General features: G+C 34.5%; 1 protein-coding gene across 4 annotated transcripts in view; it reads left to right on the forward strand.

Moving 5' to 3' along the window:
- The window catches only part of LOC149572212 (DEAD-box ATP-dependent RNA helicase 17-like), a 154,997-nt gene that overhangs the window by 38,336 nt on the left and 91,531 nt on the right, over positions 1 to 25,130 (forward strand). For 2 of the 4 annotated variants that reach the window (XM_089813467.1, XM_089813469.1), the window contains exon 4: positions 850 to 993. The exons of the other annotated variants lie outside the window; for them this stretch is intronic. In XM_089813467.1, the coding sequence (XP_089669593.1) occupies positions 850 to 993 (144 nt within the window). The remainder of the gene's footprint in view (positions 1 to 849; positions 994 to 25,130) is intronic. 4 annotated transcript variants of the gene reach the window in all.

Below are 25,130 nucleotides of genomic sequence, written 5' to 3' on the forward strand. Positions count from 1 at the left end.
ATTGCTACTGTCAAGGAGATAGTGCATTAGGTTTCAGTGCGTTCTAGTAATCCAATTTTAGCCAGAGATGTTGATTATCTTGATTTTGAGCTAGTTGTCAATCAGAATGCAACATTTTCCCAGCATAGTAATGGGACTGAACATATATTCTTGACCTTCTAGAGTTTGTGTTATTCTAATATATTTTTAATGTTCACTTAACTACTTTCATACTATATGTCATGCATAGTCTATTTTCACACACAGTACTGGCAATTAAGTTAGTGACTCGCCATGTGGTTTGAATGTTTTCCACACTTGAGTGATTAGTGGAAGATGTTATCATATATTTTGAGATTTGGGTTGGATGTTGAACTTGAAACATTCCTTGATTTAACCTCATCACTGATTAATAGCTACTTGGATACCATATCTACTAGATTGCTGCTATTGAGTCACTCTGTGGGCGATGTTATGTCTTACATGATAGATATTGAGATGCTCGGTTTGCTAAACAAGTCATTATGTAGTCATTTTGAGGTCAGAAGAACCTTCCCTTTCCTAACATCAATTCATTTGACAATGGCTTAATTGTTTAGAAGGTGTTCATATGTTCTTCATTCTGCAATTAAATATGATTTTTAAGATCTTTCCCGATACTAAACTGTAGTTTTTTTAGAAGTTAAGTTGTTAGTATACTTTCTTGGACTGGAAGATATGGCATCTTCCATATGTCCATCTTGTCATTTTAGAGACATTTCCAAAGGTTATTTTGGACCTGGACTTCGAGAAATTTAATAGAGGGTAAAACAAATCTTGGTTAAATTATTGTGTTGATTTTATGCTGGAAACTGATCTGTCTAGTTCTAGCGTTGGTACTTGTGCCAACACATGAATTGTGTATGCAGGTTTATGAAGTATTGAAGAAATTGTTGCACCGTTTCCATTGGATTGTTCCAGGGTATGTAAAGGGTGGCGAGAACAGGTTAAAGGAGAAAGCGAGGTTGCGTAAAGGTTAGTTAACAATGATTTACTATATTTCTCATTTATTCCACATTGTTCTCAAGTCTTTCAAGCAGGAGAACCGTTTGGCAGTTCATACAGTTAATCAAACTAGAGAATGCCTTTGGACAAATTTCAACACTATAGCTTTACTTCACTTGAAGTCAAGAACGTTATAAATTTGTAATATTAAGGTTCTATAAAAAGTGCCGTGGGTCAGAAACAAATCAAAATCCCACACATTAAAGACATTTAAAACATAAATACCTTTCTAAACAAGTAGACACTAAATAAATTTCTACAATTTTTCTTTTTGTTATGTGATCTCAGATTCATATGATATATAGGCTCCCTTTTAAAATAATCTTTCTTATTCTTCACTTCTGTCCATTCCTTTACTTCCTCCTCTCCTGCTAAGGAATATGTAGACACCAGATATGATTGATTAATAACTGCTAAAGGATTCCCTCCTTATATGTCTTGTAGGCAATCCAAAAAGGCGACAATTGTTATGAACCAGAAATATAGAAGAAATTACTCAAATCAGAGAAAGATAAAACACCAGACATAGATTTACACTGGGAGCACACTCCTTGAGAGAAAAACCCAGCCACACCAGAAAATATCACTTTATTGACTGATGAATGAGTCTTGATCTTAGCATGATAATATAGAACAGTAATCACAGGATGCTCTAATTATGAAAATGAGTACAACCCACCTGATAATTACAGAATGCATACCAACTATGATCTCTGTAAAACTGCTCACAGAAAACTCAGGACAAAACGAGCACAATAATGCACTAACTGAACACCTACGGCAATTGTCTAATGAACACTTACAGAGATTACAGAATATTAACGATACTGAATAATGACAATACTTTCTAAAACAAAGATACTCTCCAACTGACTTCCCCAACCCACATGGCAAATACGATCCGAGGCTAAACATTATTGTAAAACCAAAAATGACGAACTCTACAAAAAACTGGTTGCCGTGGCATATGCAGAAAACTATTGAACCAAAGACACGTCTCTTCACATTTCTTGACATGCTCATAGTCATCTACAGATGAAAGACTCTTTGTACGTCTTGAATCACACGTCCATATACGGGAGACTCTTTGTAGTAATAAATTGTCCGTTCCCAAAGGTAAAATAATTGCTCACAATCTGAGAATAATACTTAGAACATCTGCCCAACAGACAAGTCTATTTCTCAAAACATCTAAAACATAAGGAGATACTCTGCTACAAACAACCTGCGCTGCCTGAGGTAGTTGCTGGCGTTGAGATGCAGCTTTTAAGATGAAACTCATCACAACCGCAACAGGCTCATATTCGAGTCCATCAACAACATAATAGATTGAAATAGAAAGTGTCTGCATACATTTTTCCCAACTTCCAGTTGACGGCTCATAACCATGACAGCACTCCTGCCGACTAGATATCTGTTAGCCTGCAACTTCTACAGTTACCTGGTGGCTGCCTCTGATTTATAATTATGCGCTTGCAACAGTAAGGCTGACCATATCTGATGTAGCGATATGCGTGCAATGGAGATGTTGTCTCTGGATGCAAGTTTATACTCTTGCACCAAGAATGCCAACAGGTAATATTCTCTAAACAGAGCAATCAGTAAGGGATAAGAAATCAATATATGAATTAATCTGATGATCCTTATGGAGTGAATAAAGACTCCTCATATTTGATTCATAATAAGAATTGTTTCTTCCATCGTGTCTTTTAAAATTAAACAATATTAGACTAATCTTATTAATTGCTGAATAGAAGTTTATTTTCAAATAATGTCATCTCTTCTTTTTACTTGCTGACTATAATATCTGTTATTACCAATCATCCTTTAATTACATGATTAGTTACTTGTCTTAGGCTCTCTACAGATCATATCGTAATTGGTGACAATGACTTATGATTAATCTCTTACTGGTTGGTGCTCAATCATTCTTTATCATCAATAACATTGACTAACATATCTTTAATATATATCGGTTAACATAATTAATGTTCATCACTAGCTTGCATAAAAAAAACTCCGTAAACATTAATCCATGGTAGTAGGACTAATCACTTTAGTTGATGGTTGCCAAGTCATTAATATCTCTAATATGAATGTTGTACAACTCGTTGTGTTAGATAACCTCTATATCCAATCTCAAAGAAGCTTATCGATGTCACAATAACATATATCAGGCACTGTCTAGTATACATTAACCATTGAAGATTCTATAGTGGTGGCATCTAAGACGTGTCTACCACTGTGAATCTCTCCAGAGAAGGATTGGCTTCTCAAAGAATACGATATTCCTTAATCCCTTTCAATGAATCTGTGAAATATTTCCATGTTTTGATCGTTATTCATTAATTCTTAGTTATACAAGATAGATATGTAGACTCAAGTGCAGATATGATTGTTGTTCTTTCATATGACGTTGAATTAATGTCCATGTAATCATTGATCCCATCCCATAATTATGTTAACTAAATTGCTTGGTTGGATTGCTGCATCAGCATATCATATTAAATATGATTACCTCAGTTTTCTATGATTTGTTTGAAAACTCCATTATTATATTCATTTTTGTTGAGGGGTTGTTTGATTTTTTTTTAAGTTCCTTTCTTTACATTGTTCTTGCCAAGAACATTATTCCTTCTTAATCGCTGGGCTAAGATACATGAATGCCTTTTACTAAAAGTGAGCTGAGTATCGTTGACCTTTTTCTTTCTTTTGTATTGAGAGTCAAACCTCCAAGCTATCATTCATCAATTTGCTTTATGGTCTCAGTGATAATTTAAGTCGACTTCCTTGGAGTGCTATGCTTGATGGGCAGGGTGTGACTCTGCATGTACAACACTTAGATTCGGCAATAATATTTCATGACTATTGACAACAATTTAGGCACACAATATTTATGAAGAATACTAATGAAGACTGATCCTCAAACTCTATGATCAAATGCCAGATAACCCCATCGATGTGGGTTTGCCCGTGAAATAATTCCTATAGGATTGTCACCCGCTCTAATAGCATGCTTTTTTTACAGGTTGGTGTGTATATTATTTCATTTTATTTCATAGTTTGGAAGATTGTACTCTTCCCTTATATCTCTTGGTGGCGCCCTATCACCAAAAGTCACCACTTTTCCAAGGTGGCTCAATAGTTATATAATAACTATCTTTTATAGTTAATTATATATTAATTTATATAGTTAATTATATTTTCTTAATAAAAATATTTTTTATTATATAATGATAAATATATATCAATATTATATTTCCCTAATAATTAAGTATAATTATAAGATAACAATATAAAAAATATGTGATCTATATGAATACAACCTTCACATTATTTATTTCAACTTGAAGGAATCCGACGATAGCTACAATGACATCAACACTCCCTCTTAGCTAGGGAGGAATCTTTCTCAATAACTTTTGGTTTGTCTCCCGATGCTAACATTAACAATGTTCACCATGGCTATTGCCATGAGTGAAATAAACACAAGCTCACAGCACGGATGTAAAATCCCAAGTTTTCCAAATCTATTATAAAATGTTATTCTCAGTTTGCTATGACAAACATTCTAAATATATATGAAAATTTTGGACACAGATGGTGATCCATACCACTTAGTATAGAAAGTAACATTCAACGTATATCCAGTATACTCAACTCTGAGATTACAACTGAATTATTCAAAGTTTAAATTTAAATATTTGTAAATAAAAACAGCACCTATTATTATTGGGATTTGGAATTTCTCCTGTCACCTTTACAAATATGCCAATCTAATTGCCAAATGAACAAACTTATCTTTAACCACTATTGCATCAAATATCTTCACCCCCATACATAAGTGGATATTGTTCGTACTTGATAGTTCCTTTGTATTGGTTATGAATGTAGCGTTGGTGTTAGTTTTGTCACTTTCTCCATCTATCCTGACACCCGTGGACCAAGTTTCTTGCCCCTTCTCAAATACACTTGCCACGGAATGATGAAATGTCAGCTTATTGCTTTTTCACCAAGTACAAATGGCCCCCGATTCAGAACAGATAATCAATGTGGCACATAATAACCCAAGGATTATTTGTAATTCAATGTCGGTTTGCCATATAGTATACTCTTATCAACCCAGTCTTTGATTGGCGAATACAAATAATGTTATTACTCTCAACACTTATTATTGATACTACAATAACTCCAATCCAAAACCTCCATAGTTTACAATCTATTAAATAGCATTCTTTGAGAAATTCATAAAACTACCAATCGATCATGTTGAGTAATGAGGATTGCTGCAAATGTAATAGCACTGCCTGTATGGTATGTTTTTTCCAAGGGCAGTGATCTCTTGTATTTATATTGAAAAATGGGTTAATTATTATATTAAATTCTCTAATATTTACATGATAATATATATATATATATATATATATATATATATATATATATATATACATCTCATATATACAAAATATATATACATATCTTCACAAGTTTTGACTCATAGGTTTATCCAATTGAAGCTACCAAACATCAACACTCCCTCTTAGCTAGGGAGGATAAACACAAGATTACCTCAATGTAAAATCAGGAATGACAAGTTTTAAGGTTATCTTTGATCAGAAGATATCCACCATTTAGATATCATCTGATGATATCAAGAGTAATGGCCTTAGAATATCAAGTCACATGATATTCACCAAGTACCAAAAAATTCCATAGATGATGTATCCTCAATAATACTTATCATAGAAACATTCATGGTTTGTTTAAGAAATGCAATCTATAATGTAAGACATAATCTATCATGATTTGTCTCGGACGTCATAAGATGTCCATCACAATAGAAGGCCATGATCTATTTAAGGATCTTAATCCACCATGCAAGTTATCATCTATCATGATTTGCTTAGAAATCATAAGATGAGCATCATAATAGAAGGCCATGGTTTGTTTAAGGAATGTAATCCACCATGCATGTTATCATCTTATCATGATCTATTTAGACATCATAAGATGTTTTTCATCTCAATAGAAGGCCATGGTCTATTTAAGGAACCTAATCCATCATGCAAGTTATAATCTATCATGATCTGCTTAGACATCATAAAATGTCCATCATAATAGAAGATTAAGTTTTTGAAAGATTGTCACCTTCCAATAACTGTTACAAATACAAGTGATGATTATTTGGAAGGCGTCACTTCCTCATGATGTACACAGGGGGCAGGCCCATTAAAATCATGCAGTCACACATGGATTTTCCAACTCCCTCTAAATATCAATCTTTTGAGCTCCTCCAATGTTGCCTCTTGATGAAGTGTCAGACTCCCTTTGAATTTGATATCAATCTTCCTTTTCTTGGAAGAATATCCTCAGAGGAAAAGGTCATGACAAATAACTCTTATAGTTTGTATTAAAAAAAATAAAAGAGTGACTAATATAATACTCAACGATAATAATTTTGCATCAATCCAATACAATATAGATAAATATCTAATTTAAATATATACTTTGAATATATATGCATATATTCCATATACTTTAATCTATATTTTTAACATATTATTTTCTTATTAATGCCACATATAATGATCTAAGGTTACCAATTTCCCCAATCTATATTCACATACATTTATAAGAAATAAGCAATTAATAGTTATCTCCAATCGATACCTATTTGGCTCCATCCTCAAAGACGAGTCTTCAATGGTAAAAATGTTCGCTATTTCTTCCCTTATTGCTGTTTGCATCCTTTGACCAGTATTTCATATCTCCTTGTGTTCAATGTTGACCCTATTTCCCAATTTATTGGTTGACGATAATCCTTGCACTATTAAAGTAATCAATGCCAAAAATCATACCTTTCTTGATAATATTCATGCTCTTGGACTTTGGCATCATTATAATTTCAAAACATTTCATCAAACTTTATATAATTAAGGTCCACCAAAATAAAGTCTTATTGGCTCAAAATAATATCGAATGCCCATATTATATAAAATGACTTGTGCTATTTTCTATCCTTATATATCTACGTGCCTTGTGGGGTTTGATGACTCCCCCTTGAAGTTTGTTCCACGACCTCCGCCATCTGTCAATTCAGAAATCTTTAACAATGAAGTTTGTTCCACGTTCAAAGGGAATGATCTCTTTATTACTATGCCAATGCATTTCCACATTAATGTTTTGTGATTACCTCATTTGATCTACTTTTCCACTTTATGTTTCAAGATTGCATTATTTGTATTTAATGTCTTATCTGTACCTATTTGATTTATGCTAGTATTGTTCCCAATAATCTCAATGAAACTCTGCCAATGTTATCGGGTACCGAGAAGTTACAACTTGCCACTGGATTAGCATTATTGGGGTTCGACGTGGATACTCAAACCATGTGTTGACTGCTTTTCATATTGTAGATTCTTTTCTTTCCCACTTTATTGTCTGTAGACCGTTTTATACTTGGACTGTAATACCTCTTCATAATTTGAATAGGATGGCCGGTAATTATAATACTAATTGTTTTAATAATCGTCTGCCTTGTCTTGAATGTACTTGAAACTTGTTGCATTTATCAAACATGATAGATTGGAGTGATATCATACCTACCTTAACGTTTTGTATATAATCCTCATAAATCTCCCTCCCTTTCTATTTTTTCTTACATTTGTAGTGTGGCTCTGATACCATGTTGAGTTATGAGGATTGCTGCAAATGTAATAGCACTGCCTGTATGGTATGTGTTTTCCAAGGGCAGCGATAACTTGTATTTATATTAAAAAACGGGTTAATTGTTATATTAAATTCACATAATAATAATAATAATAATAATAATAATATATATATATATCTCATATATACAAAATATATATACATATCATCACAATTTTTGACTCAGGTTTATCCAGCTGAAGCTACCAAACATCAACAGATCACCACCAAAATTTCTTACTAGTCAGAATCGTTCCATGTTGATTCTTCAATTTTGCTCCAGTAGGTCAACAAGTTAACGAGAGGATGCACCAAAATACTATTTCACTTAACAATATTCAAAATGTCTCACTTAACAATATTCAAAATAATCGATCTGTCCTCAAGCCACATGACACCAATTTAAATTGGAGTGATTTGTTAACATTCCCGTGAACTTCCAAAAGTGCTTTTTATAATTAAATATGTATTATGTTAATCAACATTTATTTATGCTTCTCCACTATTATTAATTAATTTATATAAGTTCATAAGTTGAAAATTGAAACTAATATAAAATAATTAATTAATGTCTTTAAAAAAAATAGTCCTACTAGAGGGACATTACAAATCTCCCCTGCCTTATGTTGCTTGCCCATAAGCAACTGTAAATTAGGATGTTGGAGCACCTATTCTCCTTCGGATGTTGCATCATCCACCGACAAATTCTTCCATTGTACTAGATATTCCTTGATAGACCGATTACGCAAATGCCTTTCGTGTATATCCAGAATCTTTTCAGGTATGGTTACCAATTTCCCCTCCGAATCCAAGGGTAGTAATTCATTTGATATTGTTACCTGTTGATCGAGCGCCTTCTTGAGACAAGAAACATGAAAAATATTATGGATATGACTACCCTCTGGTAAATCCAATTCATAAGCAATTGCACCAATTTTTTTGAAAATTTGGTAAGGGCCATTGAAGCGGGGCTTCAATTTGTCAGCACCACTATGTTTGAGCAACGATTGACGATATGGCTGCAACCCGAGGTACACTAACTCACCCTCGTCAAAACTTCGCTTTGTACGTTTCTGGTCTGCATAATTTTTTTGTTGATTTAGGGCAGATTGTAAGTTTTCCTTGAGTGCTTTTAAAATATCTTGACATTCTTGAAGCCAGTTTTGAGCTTTGGGTACATTACTATTGTCAAAAACAAGACCAACTAAAGATACAACGTCATATCCATACAATGCCTTGAATGGTGTCATACCAATAGACATATGATATGTCATGTTATAATAATATTCCCCTAAATACAACCACCTGATCCAAGCCATTTGATGTCCAGCCACATAATTGCGAACGTAACCTTCAACCCATTTGTTCACATTCTTTGTTTGCCCATCATTTTGCAGATGGTAGCTGGTGCTATGGTTCAACTTTGTACCTATTAACTTGGACAATTCTTGCCAGAAGATGCTCAAAAATCTGCTATCTCTGTCACTGATGATGTTCTTTGGCAAACCATGTAAGTGGAACACCTCCTTGAAAAATAATTCAGCAACTTGAACCGATGCGAACGCTGTAGTGATAGCATAAGAAATGCGCAAATTTCGTCAGTGTATCAACCACGAAAAAAATACAATATTTACCTTGTACTCATGGCAAACCGGTAATGAAATCCATAGAAACACTTTCCTATTTTTGTTTTGGAATGGGTAAGGGCTGAAGTAGTCCTGCTGGATAGGAATGCTCGGCTTTGTTCTGCTGGCATGTGATACATTCCTTCACATATCGCAAGACATCATTTTTGAGCCCTTACCATGTGAACCGCTCATGGATTTGCCTGTAAGTTTTGAAATACCCTGGATGACCTGCCAAGGGTAAGTCATGGAGTGCTTGCATAATCTTCAATTTCAATTTAGATCCTGTTACAAGAAAAATTCAGTCTTTATAATTAATGATCTCATTTATAATCTTGTATCTTTCATGTTGAATAATCCCATCCAAAATATCACATGCAAATGTATTTTTAGAATATTCTACTAATAAAAGATATTTCCAGCAGTTGCTACTCTCGAGATAGCATTTATTTCAGGTTTCCTGGACAATGCATCAGCCACCTCATTGTTCTTACCTTTAATATATTCAATTTCAAAATCATAAGCTTGGATCGTACTGATCCACTTCTGTTGCTTGTCATTCAAATTTTTTTGGCCTAAGAAATATTTCAAACTGTTATGATCAGTTCTAACCATAAACCTACCACCCACCAAATATTGTTGACATTTAGCCAAAGCATGCATTATTGCTAACATTTCCTTATCATATATTGAATACAACTTTTCAGCACTATTGAGTTTCCTGCTTTCATAAGTTATAGAATGTTTATTTTGCATTAAAATTGCCCCTATTCCTTCACCAGATTCATCACATTCTAGGACAAATGGCCGATTGAAATTTGGGAGTGCAAGAACTGGACAAGGACTCATTACCTCTTTGAGTTTATCAAATACCTGTTGTGCTGCTTCAGTCCACCTAAATGCTCCTTTTTTGGTAAGATCTGTTAGTGGTGCGCCAAGCTATGAAAAGCCTTTAACAAATCTCCTGTAATAACTGCATAAACCAAAGAAACCTCTTAAATTTGAAAGATTTCGCAGAGGTGGCGAATCCAAAATAGCTTTGATCTTTTCCTGATGTACCTGCACACCTTTAGCATTGATCATACGGCCCAAAATAAAAATTTCTGTCATACCAAATTCTTTAGAATCTTTTGCATAAAGGGACTGTGATTTCATTATACCCAAAATCTCATCAATATGTCTCAAGTGTTCCTCCCAAGTCTTGCCGTAAATTAGTATATCATAAAAGAAAATTGGCAAAAACTTCCTTAGTTTATTAAAAACGTGATTCATACAAGACTGAAATATTGGTAGAGTGTTTGTTAGTCCAAACGACATGTTAAAAAATTCATAGTGACCATAATGACAACAGAAAGCAGTTTTATGAATATCCTGTTCCCTTAGCTTTAATCTAATAATACCCTGACCTCAAATCAATTTTAGTAAAATACACAACACCATGTAATTCATCCAATAACTCATCAATTTGTGGAATTGGGCACCTATTTTTTATGGTTATTTTATTGAGAGCATGGTAATCTATGCACATGTGTAGAGTCCCATCCTTCTTTTTAACCAATACCACCGAAGAAGCAAATGGACTTGAACTAGGCCTGATATGTCCCATATCTAGCAACTCCTTAATAAACTTTTCTATTTCATCTCTAATTGCCTTAGGATGTCTGTATGGAGTTGTGGCGATTAGTTTTGCTCCTTCTTTCAATATGATAGTATGTTCAAAACCTCTATCCAGAGGTACTCCTGGAGGTATGTAATTGAAAACCACACTATGTTAATCTAAAATCTGCAACAAATCATCTTGATAATCTTTAGATTCAAAACTTGTTACCTTAGTGGAGATAAGGCATTGTGTTGACCAAGCAACATTGCCATGATGGAAAATGGCCTCCATTCTGTTAGTAGACATGACTCTGGGCCCACCATTTGACATTCCCTTGAGAATTACCCTTTTTTCATCAATTTTGAATGGGAACTCCATGCACTTGAAACTCTGTGAGTACTTATCCAAATTCTCCAAACATTGAATTCCCAACATAACATTAGAGTTAGCCAAATCAACCACATAAAAATCATCAGTTACTATATAATTACCAAGAGCAATACTTAACTGAGGGATCCTATGTGTGCTTACTAAAGTAGTACCACCTGCTACTCTAACATCAAATCCTTCATGCTTCTCTGTATGTAAACCACGTTTTTAAACAAGAGCAATATTAATGACATTATGGGTAGTATCACTATCAATCATAACAATAACTTGTTGCCCCTGCAAAACCCCGCTTACTCTGAAAATATTATAGTGCGGAGTTCCTGTCATTGCTGCTATTTCACTTTTTCTTGATGAATTTTCCTGAACTTGTTCTATAATTTTAGGACCTTGTTCCTGATTTGGATCTATGTTTTCTTCATCTTCACTATCTGATACTACCTCAATGTAATGAATTTTCCCTTTTTCCCTTTTCCAAAACATCTATGACCTGGTTCCCATGCCTCTTTACAATTGAAGCACATTTTTTTTCCTTCTAAGTTTATCACGCTCTTCCTTTTCTAATTTATTTCTAGGAGGTGTGTTGTTTTGAAAAGGTTTTTTATCAAATTCTGGCTTAGAAAGTGGTTCTTTGTTAAATGTCTTTCCTTTAGAAGGGGGCTCTAGTTCCCTAACTCTTTTTATGGTTGTCTGCAAAGGAGGATTTAAAGATTTAACCCACCTTTTGATAGTATTAGATAATCCATCTATAAATATCACCGTTTTCTGTCTCTCAGTGATTTTTGTTACTAATATGACTAATTTTTCAAATTCAGAAATGTATTGTTCCACCGGAGTTCAGGATCCTTAGAATCAAACCTGTTAATAAGCCTTTTTGTGAAAGAAGCATAAGTGTTAATTTGATTGTGACCCAATGTAATTTGTCTATGATGCTGCCATTTATGGGTGATTCCCTCTAAATGTAATGTTGCATATTTGATGGCTTTGTCCTCCATCATTGGATTTAATTGTAGGTATGTGTCAAGTTTTTGTACACAAGCTCTGGCAGTGGTTTCACCCGACCCATCAAAATATGGAATGGACCATTTTACCAATCTTCCTTTGTAATTCATTATTATATCCCATTTGCCCCCTATTCTTATGCTTCATCCTGACATCCAAATATTCTCTACAAGTCATTGATGCCTTGAATTCACTCATATACCTCTTCTTGGAGTTCCCTAAAGGTAGGTTCTCTTTTAGGTTGTGGATTTCTAGGGGTGAAGGTTGGCATGAAGGGTCTTGCTGAAGTTTAACCTTCAGGTTGCCATTTACTGATTGGTTCTCCTATTGACCTATTTTTCTTACATTATTTTGATTTTGATATAGGTTATTGTTCATGAATTGTGCCATTAAATCTGCCATGCGGTTTACATTATTTTGCGTATCTTATTGGGTCTTGAGTAATGTAGTTATGAGATTCCTAGTGTCATCTGCATCTCCCAAATTATTTTCAAAAATTATTTCCTTGTCTGACTCAGTATGGATGTCTTCTATATCAACCTCTATGGAGGAGGTAGATGTTTCTACTTGATTGCTAAGTTGTCTCCTTTGCCTCACTTGGGTATTCCTTAGACTATCAGATTTGGTTTGCAAGTGTGAACTACACACCTTACGAATGTAAGTGTGAATTACATGCGGTGAGCAATCTAAGGGATTTGTGTGATGCGAGTTTGTAGATTTGGTATTGAGATTTGAGAAGTACGTGGTGCAGCAGAGGCACAATGAAAGAGCAAAGTAATAATATTTGGTAGAGAGTATTAGTGGATTATTAATCTTTTGGTATCGTTGTGACAGAAATAATACAAAGGCTGGTTGGACAGTGAGTGCAGTGGTCTTGCCCTTGAAGCTATTTGGACAGTGGGTCCTTCTGCATTACACAACTCCTAACTGGGTTGACACGACTCCTAGCAGGGTTGGAATCTCCTCACATGGATTTAAGATCTCCTAATAGGGACTGATATGTACTGAATGTATTTCATTGACTCCTAACAGGGTCCATTCCTTTGCAAGGAACTTATATATTAGTACATCATTTTGTGGGTACCATCCCCATCAAGGTTTTCCCTTTGATCAAGGCTTTCCCTAGTTAACAAATCTAGTGTTATTGTGCATGGTTATCTTCTTGTGGTTATTGCACTTGTTGATTACATGTTTCAGATTTAAAAGTGTAAGAATTTGGCTTAGGCTAGAATTCACCCAAGACCAAGGATCTCAAACACAAGCACAACAATAGACCAAAGAGAGAGTATGATCAGAATGACGATATATTCATTCAATATGCCATATGCAAGTACACTAGGAGTCCCTGTATATAAAGGCCTCTGGGGAGCTTTTAGAATGCATAGAAGTCAGCGTCATGATAAGTCATACAACTAGGCACATGTCCACCAGATATGGGTTATCCTCCATTAAGCATGGAAGTAAGTGCGATGATGTGAGGATAAACTTTCAATGGTGTAGCATGCAAATCAGTGGTGTAGACAACATGTGCTAAATAAGGAGTGCGAAATTGTATTGTCTACATGACAACTCAGTGAATGATGCAAACTCCAGTGTTGTAGACACCATATGTTCAATTAGAGTTGCGTACTTTTGTGTTGTCAACACGACAACTCAAAAAGGTGCGCAAACTCCTAAGTGTCTCACCTAAATAAATAATAAAATAATGCAAAATAATAAAATAATGCATTAACCTAAGTAAACTTAAGTAAAGTGTAAATAGTAAATACTTATTTACACCAACAAAAAAGTTAATAAAATTTGTATTGATTGGATAACTGATTCATCCCATCCTCGGTTATCTTGGTGGACTTTACTTTCTAACATCTATTCAAGATAATAAAATAGGGAACATGGCTAAATTCACATGTTCACCTACACTAATGAAAGTCTTACAAACACTTCCAAAGATCACCAAGCACTAAATGATAACTTAGAATCAAAGATCACATGAGTCATGAGAATACTCAAAGGAGATCCAGATAGCATCCACGGATCCCAAGAGGGGAATATTGAACTATCAATCCCAAACAAGATGTTCTTTTTAAGTCCAAAGTAAAAGTTCCTAGCATGGTTAAACATACAAGGCCATTGCTAACTAATCATAACGTAATCAAGAATTGTAAGTAGAGACTCTCAAACAGTCCTGCATAAGACGAGGGCTTAAGGTTACAACCACTCATCTACAGGACACCATATTGAAAGACAAATGATGAATCTTGAAATTTGGCTAAGTTAGAGCTGAAACCTATCTTAAATGAATCATCATATATATAAAATATATCTTAAATATAAGAAAGAAGATTATTCTTTCTTATACTTCAATGATATGTTTTATACATTCCTTAATTGAATGGTCAAGGTATGGGGAGCAAGAACTCCCAAAAGATTATCCAAATCACCTTCCGGAACACATCAGACAAGTCGAGAAGTACTTGCTGTTTGGTCGAACAGGTCTTCCAACAGACTCAGTATGATATTTCACATACTGTTGTATGATATTTTACCAGTATCGTACGATAGTTTTGCCAACTAGGGACGATACTTCACCAGTATCGTACGATATGCTGTAGTAGAAAGGTTTAAAGGCTAAACTAGGAAGAAAATAAGGTTAGAACCTCCACACTGGGGAGTATTGGAACCATCAAACTTGAGGAATGAACACTGGAGAGCATCAAAAGCATAAAGAAGATCTTGATAACTCACATAAACAACATGCTATTCTAAGCCATGATAAATAACATTGCAATGAAGTAAAATGACATCCTCATAGGATACATGTACATAAGCAACAATTCAAGAAGGAAAATGCAAGCATATGATACAACTAAATCAAATCAACCATGCTCATTTCCTCCCAAACTTAATGGCATCATGAGACGTCGAGGATTCTAACCATACACACGAGCATGAACTCTCATTTTGCCAACAAGATCATTGGAGTTACCTCATGAGATCTTTCTCATCAATAAACTATCCAATAACATCCCATGAAACAAGAAACATCTAACATGCTAATCTACCAATAGCATCGTTAATCCAAAGCAGTGGTAAGAAACATCAACTAAGCAACAAGATACAACATCATGATAAAGGAATGCACCAAGCAACATACTTAACATCATCTAAACATAATATCCAATGCATCCAAAGTAAAGCACAAATCACAAGGAAACATACTCCGGATACATCGAAGTACCAAGTGAACATCCAACATTGGCCTTAATTGGAAGGAGAGTGTCTTTGTACACTAGTCCCCAGTAGTGGTATAGGTAGTTATGCCTCCCAATAACGTGGTACTTGCAAGCCCACATTTGTTGTGCTCATGGAGATAATGACTCGACCACAATCACATAAGACAATCACCCATGGCTAACACAAACGTCCATAGTTTGCAAACTTGGATTGAGAGTACTCAACAAGCCTAAAATTTTCAACTCGGCAAAGACCTGGAGAAAACTTGACAAAAACTCGGCAACTTAGAAAGAACTAAATATGAAATTCTCTTAAAGAAACATTTTTTTTGTAAAATTTAATTACAAAATGTATTAAATTAAAAATTGACATCTTGAAAGAGAAAATGCATGGTGTTGTAGCAAAAACAACATGTGAAAAACACACTTTTAACTAGCATTTTACTTGCATCTACATTTTTACCCTTAGTTTTCTGTGTCTAAAAAATGCGAGTTAAACTTGAGAGTACTTGCCTCGCAAAAAAATGGAGAGTACTTAGCGATTCAAGGAGTACTCGGAGAGTTTGCAAACCATGCATACGCCAATCAAGTATAGTACCAACATCTATATGATCATGAAGACAATGTAGAACATCATGTAACTGGTTAGACCCTCTAAAGATAACTATGTAGGGACTCTAGTGGAGTGTAAGTTGCTTGACATTGGGAAACCCAAGCTAAATATGGTTTGGCTCAACTCTTGCCGAGAGGCCACATACCTAGCATAGCTCTACTTTCTCAGCGGGCCACATGCTTGGCATGGCTCAACTCTAACAAGATGCCACATGCTGTGCCCTCATATGGTATGGCTCAATTCCCTTTGGAGGCCACATACCATACGAGTGTTCTCTTATCTTATCATTAAGTTTTAATATCCAGTCATTAGTTTGGTTATCACTTGTTTAAAACCTCTTCACGTTACCTTGTTGGCCACTTTTGGGCAGGTACGCGAGCAAAGCCACTTCACACATCTACCCTACATACCCATGCTTATCACACGATGAGTGCCCAAAGGCAATGCAAGTTCCCAATCTAACCCCAAAATGAATAATCCCTCAATCGAGCTATCTCTGGGAGTTCGGGTCTCGCAAGATCTTGTCATACGCACGTGTATGTGCTCTTGTGTGGGCACAACCAACCTCACAAATATAATCAATAGAACCATTGCAAGGGTTGGATATGAGATGCAACAAATGATACAAGTATAACAATCTCGCACAACCAGCCTATATCCGAGAGTACAGATTTGACATGAATCCCAACAAGGCAACAAATCGCCAAACACCATGAACTCACTCAACCAGCCTAAATCCAGGAGTATGGATTCTACACGAATCCCAATGATGGTAAAGTAAAAACATGGTTGAATTAGAAACCTAGCATACATTTTAAATCCATGACCAAAATCGGTGTCGAGAAATACCCAAATAAATTGGGCAGCATGCAAAACAAGACAATGTAAAAATTGCTCAAAAATCAACGTTGTGGAAAATTGACGAAATCAAAACCCATTATCCAAATGGTTATCAACTCCCAAAAATCAAATAAAAATTGAGTTCCAAGCTTATATGCAAAAGCAACCAGCATAATGGCATGAAACTTCAAATTAAAACCTAGGATACCGATTCGTGCCCTATAGCCCTGGATTTGGAAACGGATGCGGGATGTGTTTGGAAGCGTGTTGGATGCTGGCAAGGTGCATTTCTTGAGTGCTAACTTTTGTTTACTGACCAAATCACTACCCAGAACTCTGTCATAGTCTCAGTCACTACCCAGAACTCAGCTACAGGCCTAGTATGGGCCTTAATCATCTTGTATGACACCCTTAATGAAGTATTTCAGACTTATATGGAACTGCTGTAGCAGTCCCTAACATAGACAGCTTCTTTTGTGGCAGTACAACCCTCCAGCAGGTATGTATATAGAACCTTTGAATTTGTAAAGTCCTACTTCAGCCTTGACGGTTCTTACAAAACTCCCAACATTGCCCAGATTAGTATGGCCAGCTGATAGACAATTTGTAACAGCAGTTAGCACTCAATGAACTCCCAACAGATAGACATTTATATATTGCCCTATGTGACCAATGTTGGGTGTTTTGTGAGGGACAGCAAATAGACAATTATATATATAATGTCTAGCAATATTATATATATATATACACACACATACACATAGGCATCCATACGCATCTGCATCCCTCAAAAAAAAAATCATACTTCCCGCATCCATTTCTGAGTCCGCATCCGAATCGGTAACTTAGATTAAAACCCACAAAAACACTCAAATGCTCGTATCTGCCCAACTAGGTAGAACTAGCTTACCAAAACAGAGGGGAACACTAGTTCTCAACCTCCAACCTATTTACTATTGAAAATGGAAACAAAAACAAAGTCAAAACAATAAAATGAGAGAGCCCTACTTCTAGCCAAAGGGGCTAAAACAAGAATTGATGCCACAAAATAATGGGGCCGCCAACAATGATGAAAAGCTTGACAAAGGAGTTTCCCGCTCTGAATCCAATGAGCCTATCCTCACGATGATCCCACGAGCATAGCTCTCACAATGAACAAATTTCCAACTACTGATAAGAGGGTTTTGGAAGATTTGCTCCAAAATCCTGAAGTTGAAAAGTGAGTAGTGTAAATAAACACACTTTTAGTCAATATATGCACTTTTACAAAGTGACATAAATTAGATTATTTAAAATACAATAATCTAATTAGCTCCATTAACCCAAAGAAATTTGGCAATTCCAATTGCTTGGAATTCAACTATGACAAATTAGCGGGTAAATTGAAATAAGTTAAATCAAATATACAATTCCCTTTAAACAATTAAATCGCAATATTTTAATAACTTTTGCGACCACTGTGGATTCCAAAATGCACAGACACACTCACGGGTCTAATCATAAATGCATAATGAGTCCGACGTTTACCAATTAACCAGAGGGTCTATTATTTTTATTAACATAGATACGTCGCCCATATACATACGATATTGGCTTAGTATGAACAACTAAATCACTAACTCCACATGCCATTGCCAGGGATATAAATCCTGCACAGTAAACAACCTGATCAAGTGCAGATGCAAAATATATCATAGTCGAAGCAACACGTACAAATAATAATGTAATTAAAACTTCTAATTAATTCTATTTAAATCATTCATTAAATAATCATTTAAACAAGCCATTTTGCATAAATTATTGAAGGGACAAGGTAACCCAGAAACAAAATCATTAAGGTTGCATCCATTGAGATGACTTACAGAAATCAAATGGGAGAGGCACGACAAAATAAAAATATTAATGCACTGTACAGGATTACATACTCAATAACAGAAGTATACTTCTGTAACACCTTCATAAGACACACAATGGAAAAATCACAGAACTATGCTTGAAAAACACTGCAAGAAACACCCAAAGTAAACTTTGAAACTAGAAAATGAGCAACCAACAATCCACAAACTTTCGTTCAGCCCAAATGCATTCACTAAGTGAGAATGAACAAGGGTATCTGTCCTTTGTTCATACAATGCTAAAAGATATTCATCCACAAGCTTTCTCCTTCAACGGTGTTTTGTGCAGTGAAGTACCTTCTTGCCAATCCGTAAATGCAGATAAGAAAATGATAATCAACAGTCCCCAACATTACAAAAATTCCAAGATTCTTATCCATCATGCATGCAAGGTTTTGATGCATAGTGTTTCCTTTGGATTTCCTGGTAGTTTTATAATGACACGTGCCACAAGTTGTCATTGAGTTATCGAAGTAACATTGAGCTTTCTAAAATTCATTCTGCAGCAACTTTCCCAAAATGACACAACTTCAAATTCGAACTCCCTGCTTTGGAATTCCTCTTTTTATTTATAACTCTTGCCAAAAATTGTCATTGAGTTGTCAACACTTCTCCATTTATAACGATGGAAACTTTTTAAAGTTAAACCTTTACCAACTTTCTTAAAATGACACAAGTTTCAACCCCCCACTAAGTGATTCTAAAAATTTAACTTAATATTTGAATGTCCTTTTGATATATAGAATATTTGGAAGGATAAAATGGATATATGTTTACAAAAAACCAGTTTCAATAAAAAGGGACATGACATTGGGTGCTTAATACTTATTGCATGTTATTATTGGAAGACAATTTCTCTTGCCTTCCTTAGGAAGTAGATAAATTAACCAATTCTTTTCTGCTTTCCTTTTGGCACACCATTATGCATTGGGTTATGCCACTGAGACAAAGGGGAATGGATTACCTTGAAATGTTAGGAGTCGAGGGGGAGGTACATCTGACATAATCTAAGATGATCCCTGTTCAATACTGCTTCAGGCACTAATTTAAGCTGCAATTCTGCTGATCAAGTATCCACCATTTTGATTGATGGGTTCTGAATAGACCTACAATTCTACTTATTCAAAGATGTGATTAATGAACCCCTTGCCACTAAGTTGCTTACTTTACCAATTTAGGTTTTCCCTTTGAGCTTTCAACTACAATATGATTCACTTGAAATCATCTTCTGCAATGGAACAAATGCTTTCATAATCTATAACCCATTTCTAAATCTGGTATTCCACTTTTAGCCATATCTCATTCAGGAACCCTTTCAAAATATCTAATTCTTGTAGCCTTGTTACTGTGGACTGTATCAGGTTATCTATATTTTCTGTCAATAGACAAGAAATTTTTTAGTAGATTTGCTATCCTCTGAAATCAATCATTCAATCAAAACTGTAGCGGGAGGTAAGGGAGTGTGATTGAAACAGGCATAATAAAAGACATCTATATCATTGGATAAAAAACTTGGATTCAAGGCTTAACAAGAAAATACACTTATCCTAAAAACAGGGTCCACTGTCTGAAGTTTTTTCCATTCCACTGGTGTCTCACATGGTAATACAAAAAATCTTGAGCACTTGCATAAATGTCAATATTACCTATTATATTAGCTTTTCTACACAGCAAGATCTTAGGTCCACTTATCTTGGGCACAAAGTGTGCAACCTAAACATTAACCCTTGATTCTTGAGATCTTCTTCCTCATTAAAGACTTTGTGACTTCAGAGATAATATAGAATGTTCCCCAGAACAAAGGATAATGCTTGCTCTGCACATTTTGCTTGCTAAAGTTTAACCCTTGCATTGGCCCCTTGATTTTCTGAATTGAATCTATCGTATTTTTATCTTGAGCTCTTAAATTGTACACGAACTATCTTCCAGTCTTATTGCGAATCCCAGCCTTTGTGGTTTGCTTGCCAAGAGCGATACAGGACACAGAGGCATGTGGACCAGCAGGGCCTTTTGTCCTTAAACATTGTTAGGACCCTAATTCTAACATCTTTCGCTGCATCCTCCTTGCTTCCTGCTATCAATGAAATCTTCTCTACACTGCTTGGCATCTGTGACTGAGGTTTTTTAGTAGCATTGATGGGAAAGGCCATTTTGAATTGCCTTTGGCACTCCAGCTCTCTTGACATGAAGTCCAGAGCACATTACGTTAGGATATCTCATTCCTATAAAATATGCTTAGCGATTAGTTCTCAATGATCCTTGAATTTTATATAGGGAACACTTGTCATCCTCTGGTACAAGTTAGAGAAATCAGATATCTGATCTATAATTGAGGCCACTCTGAAGTCTCATGTGAAAAGGAGTCAAGGATTGGAGCCAATGCTATGATTAAAAGTTGGCATAGATAGTCAATATTTAGTTGGTAGCTATGTTCTTTTATTAGATGGTGAGCTGGAACTGCGTAGATAGGTGGACCACCTTTGATGACATTCATTTAGATACTTGTCCTCGTTCTGCATGGATTGCAGAAGCTTGGGATTTGTATGGATGAACCTGTTGCCACTTAGGATTTAATGCTTCAACTGCCTATAGGTCTATGCAATATTCTAAATCTTTTTGGTTATATGTTTGATACTTATGCATTGTGTTGGAGAAGGTCTTGTTGTGGCAGGTGATTGATTGGGTACCTATGCTATACAAGCTTTCCATCAAGTTGCATGCTCTTAAGGTATTTGCTTCAATCTCAATCCTAAAAGATCCTGATAAATCTGGGAGAACAAGGATTAAAACATGGCATTTTCTTCACGTTTTATCTTACTTTTTGTCACCATCCAACAAACTTGGTCTTTGCTTCTCCTGCTGTCTACTAGTTTAGAGGTCATGCAATGTGTGATAACTCAAGCAAAAACCTATGGTGGACGCTGGTCAGTGCCAAGAAACTCCCAGGATTTGTGTCTTCAAAAGTTAAAACTGACCTGTTTGTTGTGAGTTGTGACTATGATCTTATTAGGGTTGAATCAAACATTGTCTCTATCAATGATGTAGCCTAGATGTTAGATTCTCTTTGGTCTGAATGAACATTTGTCTAGGTTGCATGGAGCTTGTATTGGTGTAGGGTTAGATCCTCTTTGTTCTGAATGAACATTTGTCTAGGTTGCATGGAGCTTGTATTGGTGTAGGGTTTCAAAGATCTGTTGAACTTGATATGCTTATATTATAATTATTGTCATTAAACAAAAATAAAATATTTAATAAAAAGGTACCAATCAAATGTAAGCATTAGATATTGATCTTAATATTTAGAATTTTTTTTTATAGTGTTTTGATCAATATAATGTTTTGTCATCAAGGACTTAATAAAAAGTCTATGTTACCAGGTTCACTGGCTACTTGGCCGGATCCTGGTCTGGTTTGCACTATATCTGGGTATTAGTTGGGTATGTGTCTGAGTGTAACTGTATTAGGAATATGCAATTTTTTCCCTCCCTACATGCATTATTCCTTTTGCTATGTTCATGTTTCATTTGTTGTGGCAAATATATGCAAGCTTATCAAAGACATGTATCAATAATGATCTATTTAGTTGGAATTATTCAATGTTATTTTTGAAGTTGGGAAATTTAAAAGTGTTGTTGGAAGAATTATAATATAACTTTTAAAGTATGTTTGGAGTATTATTTTTAATAATTTTAATTAAATAGCTATAAAATATTTATATTAACATTTAAATTTAATAATAGTAGTACTATTACTATTCTTGATAGGCAATAATAATTTATTTTACTAATAATCTAAAAGAGTACATAGGCATTGTAGAGTAAGATAAGATAAGATAATAATATTAATGTCCAACAAAAGACCACAATGTTGAGTAACTTGGATCTTTTCTGCAAATGTACTAATATGGCCATTGTTATTGATGTCTTCCAAATGCAGATTTGGATCTCATATAAATAGACATGTCTCTTCAAGAGACATGTCCCTATAGTTAATCATCATTAGTTAATAAATAACTATATGTATTACTCACCTTTAAGCATATATGTAATATTAATATATTAACCGTATATCTAATATATTATTGTATTATTATATAATGTATAATATATATAATTTATATTATATTACATATATAATAAATATAATAAATATATATATATATATATATATATATATATATATATATATATATATATATATATATATATATATATATATTTATCTTAAAGCTAATTTCCATCAACGAGGTATCTCATGATAAAATCAATCCGACAGAAGCTATAACCTAATATAATATAAATTATATATATATATAAGATATTTATCTTAAAGATTATTTCCATCAATGAGGTATCTCATGATAAAATCAATCCGATAGAAGCTACAACCTTAACAACAAAGTCATGTCCCTGTAGAGACATGACTCTACGTGGCCAAAGGCCACATAGGGTCATGTCCCTATTTGATCACCGTCGGTGTATAAGAAAACACAATTAGTTTGCTTCTCAATCGACAATCATGTGGTGGTAAAACAATTACATTCAGGAACTCCATAACATAATAGTATCTTTTGATGATAAGAGCCCGTAAAGTCATTTATAAATAAATAGACACACACACACACACACACACACACACACACATATATGTATATTATTCTTATCAGTAATATAAAACATAAAACAATGTTCATATAGATCATGAATACAAATACTCAATGTAATGAGTATATCACTTCGACTAATGCTATACTTCAACACTCCCTCTTAGCAAGGGAGAAGTGACAAAAATGTTTTATGTGATATCAGTATAAAGGATATCTATACACAACATATTATCTGACTTCTTATAGAAATATTGTCATTGATGCCAAAGATACGATAAAGTTGTTATTGATGCCAAAGATATGATAAAGTTGTTATTGATGTCAAAGGCATGTGAAGTCAATGCTATATAATGGTCTTTAATGTGTAAACAAATAACTTTGTGATAATCAAATCTAAAGTTATGGTTTATGAGGAAATCAAATATAAGACTTAATATGCAGAAATGATAGTATGAAGACCATCTGCAGAGATTATTGAAGAGACACCATTAAGGTGATTCGATTGTACAATGAATGAAATAGCCAATTCATGAACAAAGATGCTACAGTAATTAAACAAAAGAGAAGAAACCTACAGTGGAATGGGAAGTTACAGAAAGACTACATTTCATATACAATCAATACAAGAATGTTAATGACTAATAAATTAATACCATGCGGAGCATAGGTATTGATTGACTAATAAAAGAAGACCATAGATGTTTGATCAGAATGAAGTATTCAAACACGTTGAAATAATAAAAGTATGAAGCCGGTAATCCTTGATGAAATGAAATAATAGTACAGTCAGCAACAACTTCAGCGCTAACATTGGAAGGGCAACGTCCATCAGCAAAACGGTGAAGTCTGTTAACAGATTAGCAGCAATTGATGACCATATTCACATCAGCAAATATATCAAGCAAAATCGTATGGATCTACAGGATGGGATTGAATGTATATGTAGTCAGACAAGTCACCTGATAAACATAAATTTTGAAAGGCAAAGTAATAAAGACACATAGACGGTAGCTTATCCAATTAAAGTGACAATTACTAGACACAAAAGTATTTATCTTATGAAAGATATATTGAACAGGCTGAACAGTGGCTTATGAATAAATTATTGATGTCTTAGTAAGATGCGATTTCTACAAGACAGATGCGACTATACTATGCAGTGATTAGAATGTTCCAAAGGTTTCAAGTTTCAAGCCATCGGTGAAAGATGAATTAATGTGAGAGTAAATACAATTGCAATTAAAGGATATACAAATGCTAACATAGAACTGCGATGTTATTAAATGGATGCCAAAACAGTAATTAAAGTGATCGAAGCATATATTACAAAGATAATTAAAAAGGTCATCTATTATTTAATTGATTAATATTACTTTTCATGTAAATTTGTTAAGAAACTATTTGGAAGAGGTGCGACTAAATAAGTTTTGAAAGACATAACTTGACTTTGAAAAAGTCACGTCTTATAGTGGTTAAGATATAAATACAACTTATGTTATTTGTAAAAGAGGGGAAGAAAAAGAGAATGTGGAGAAAATAAGTCAGCAGCTTGAGAAGGTTGGCAGAGGAGCAGAAATAAATCTATTCGGATACCCCTA

The sequence above is a fragment of the Cupressus sempervirens genome, chromosome 2 (assembly GCF_028749045.1).
Source record: "Cupressus sempervirens isolate cs-2001-9-10 chromosome 2, ASM2874904v1, whole genome shotgun sequence".
NCBI classification, from domain to species: domain Eukaryota; kingdom Viridiplantae; phylum Streptophyta; class Pinopsida; order Cupressales; family Cupressaceae; genus Cupressus; species Cupressus sempervirens.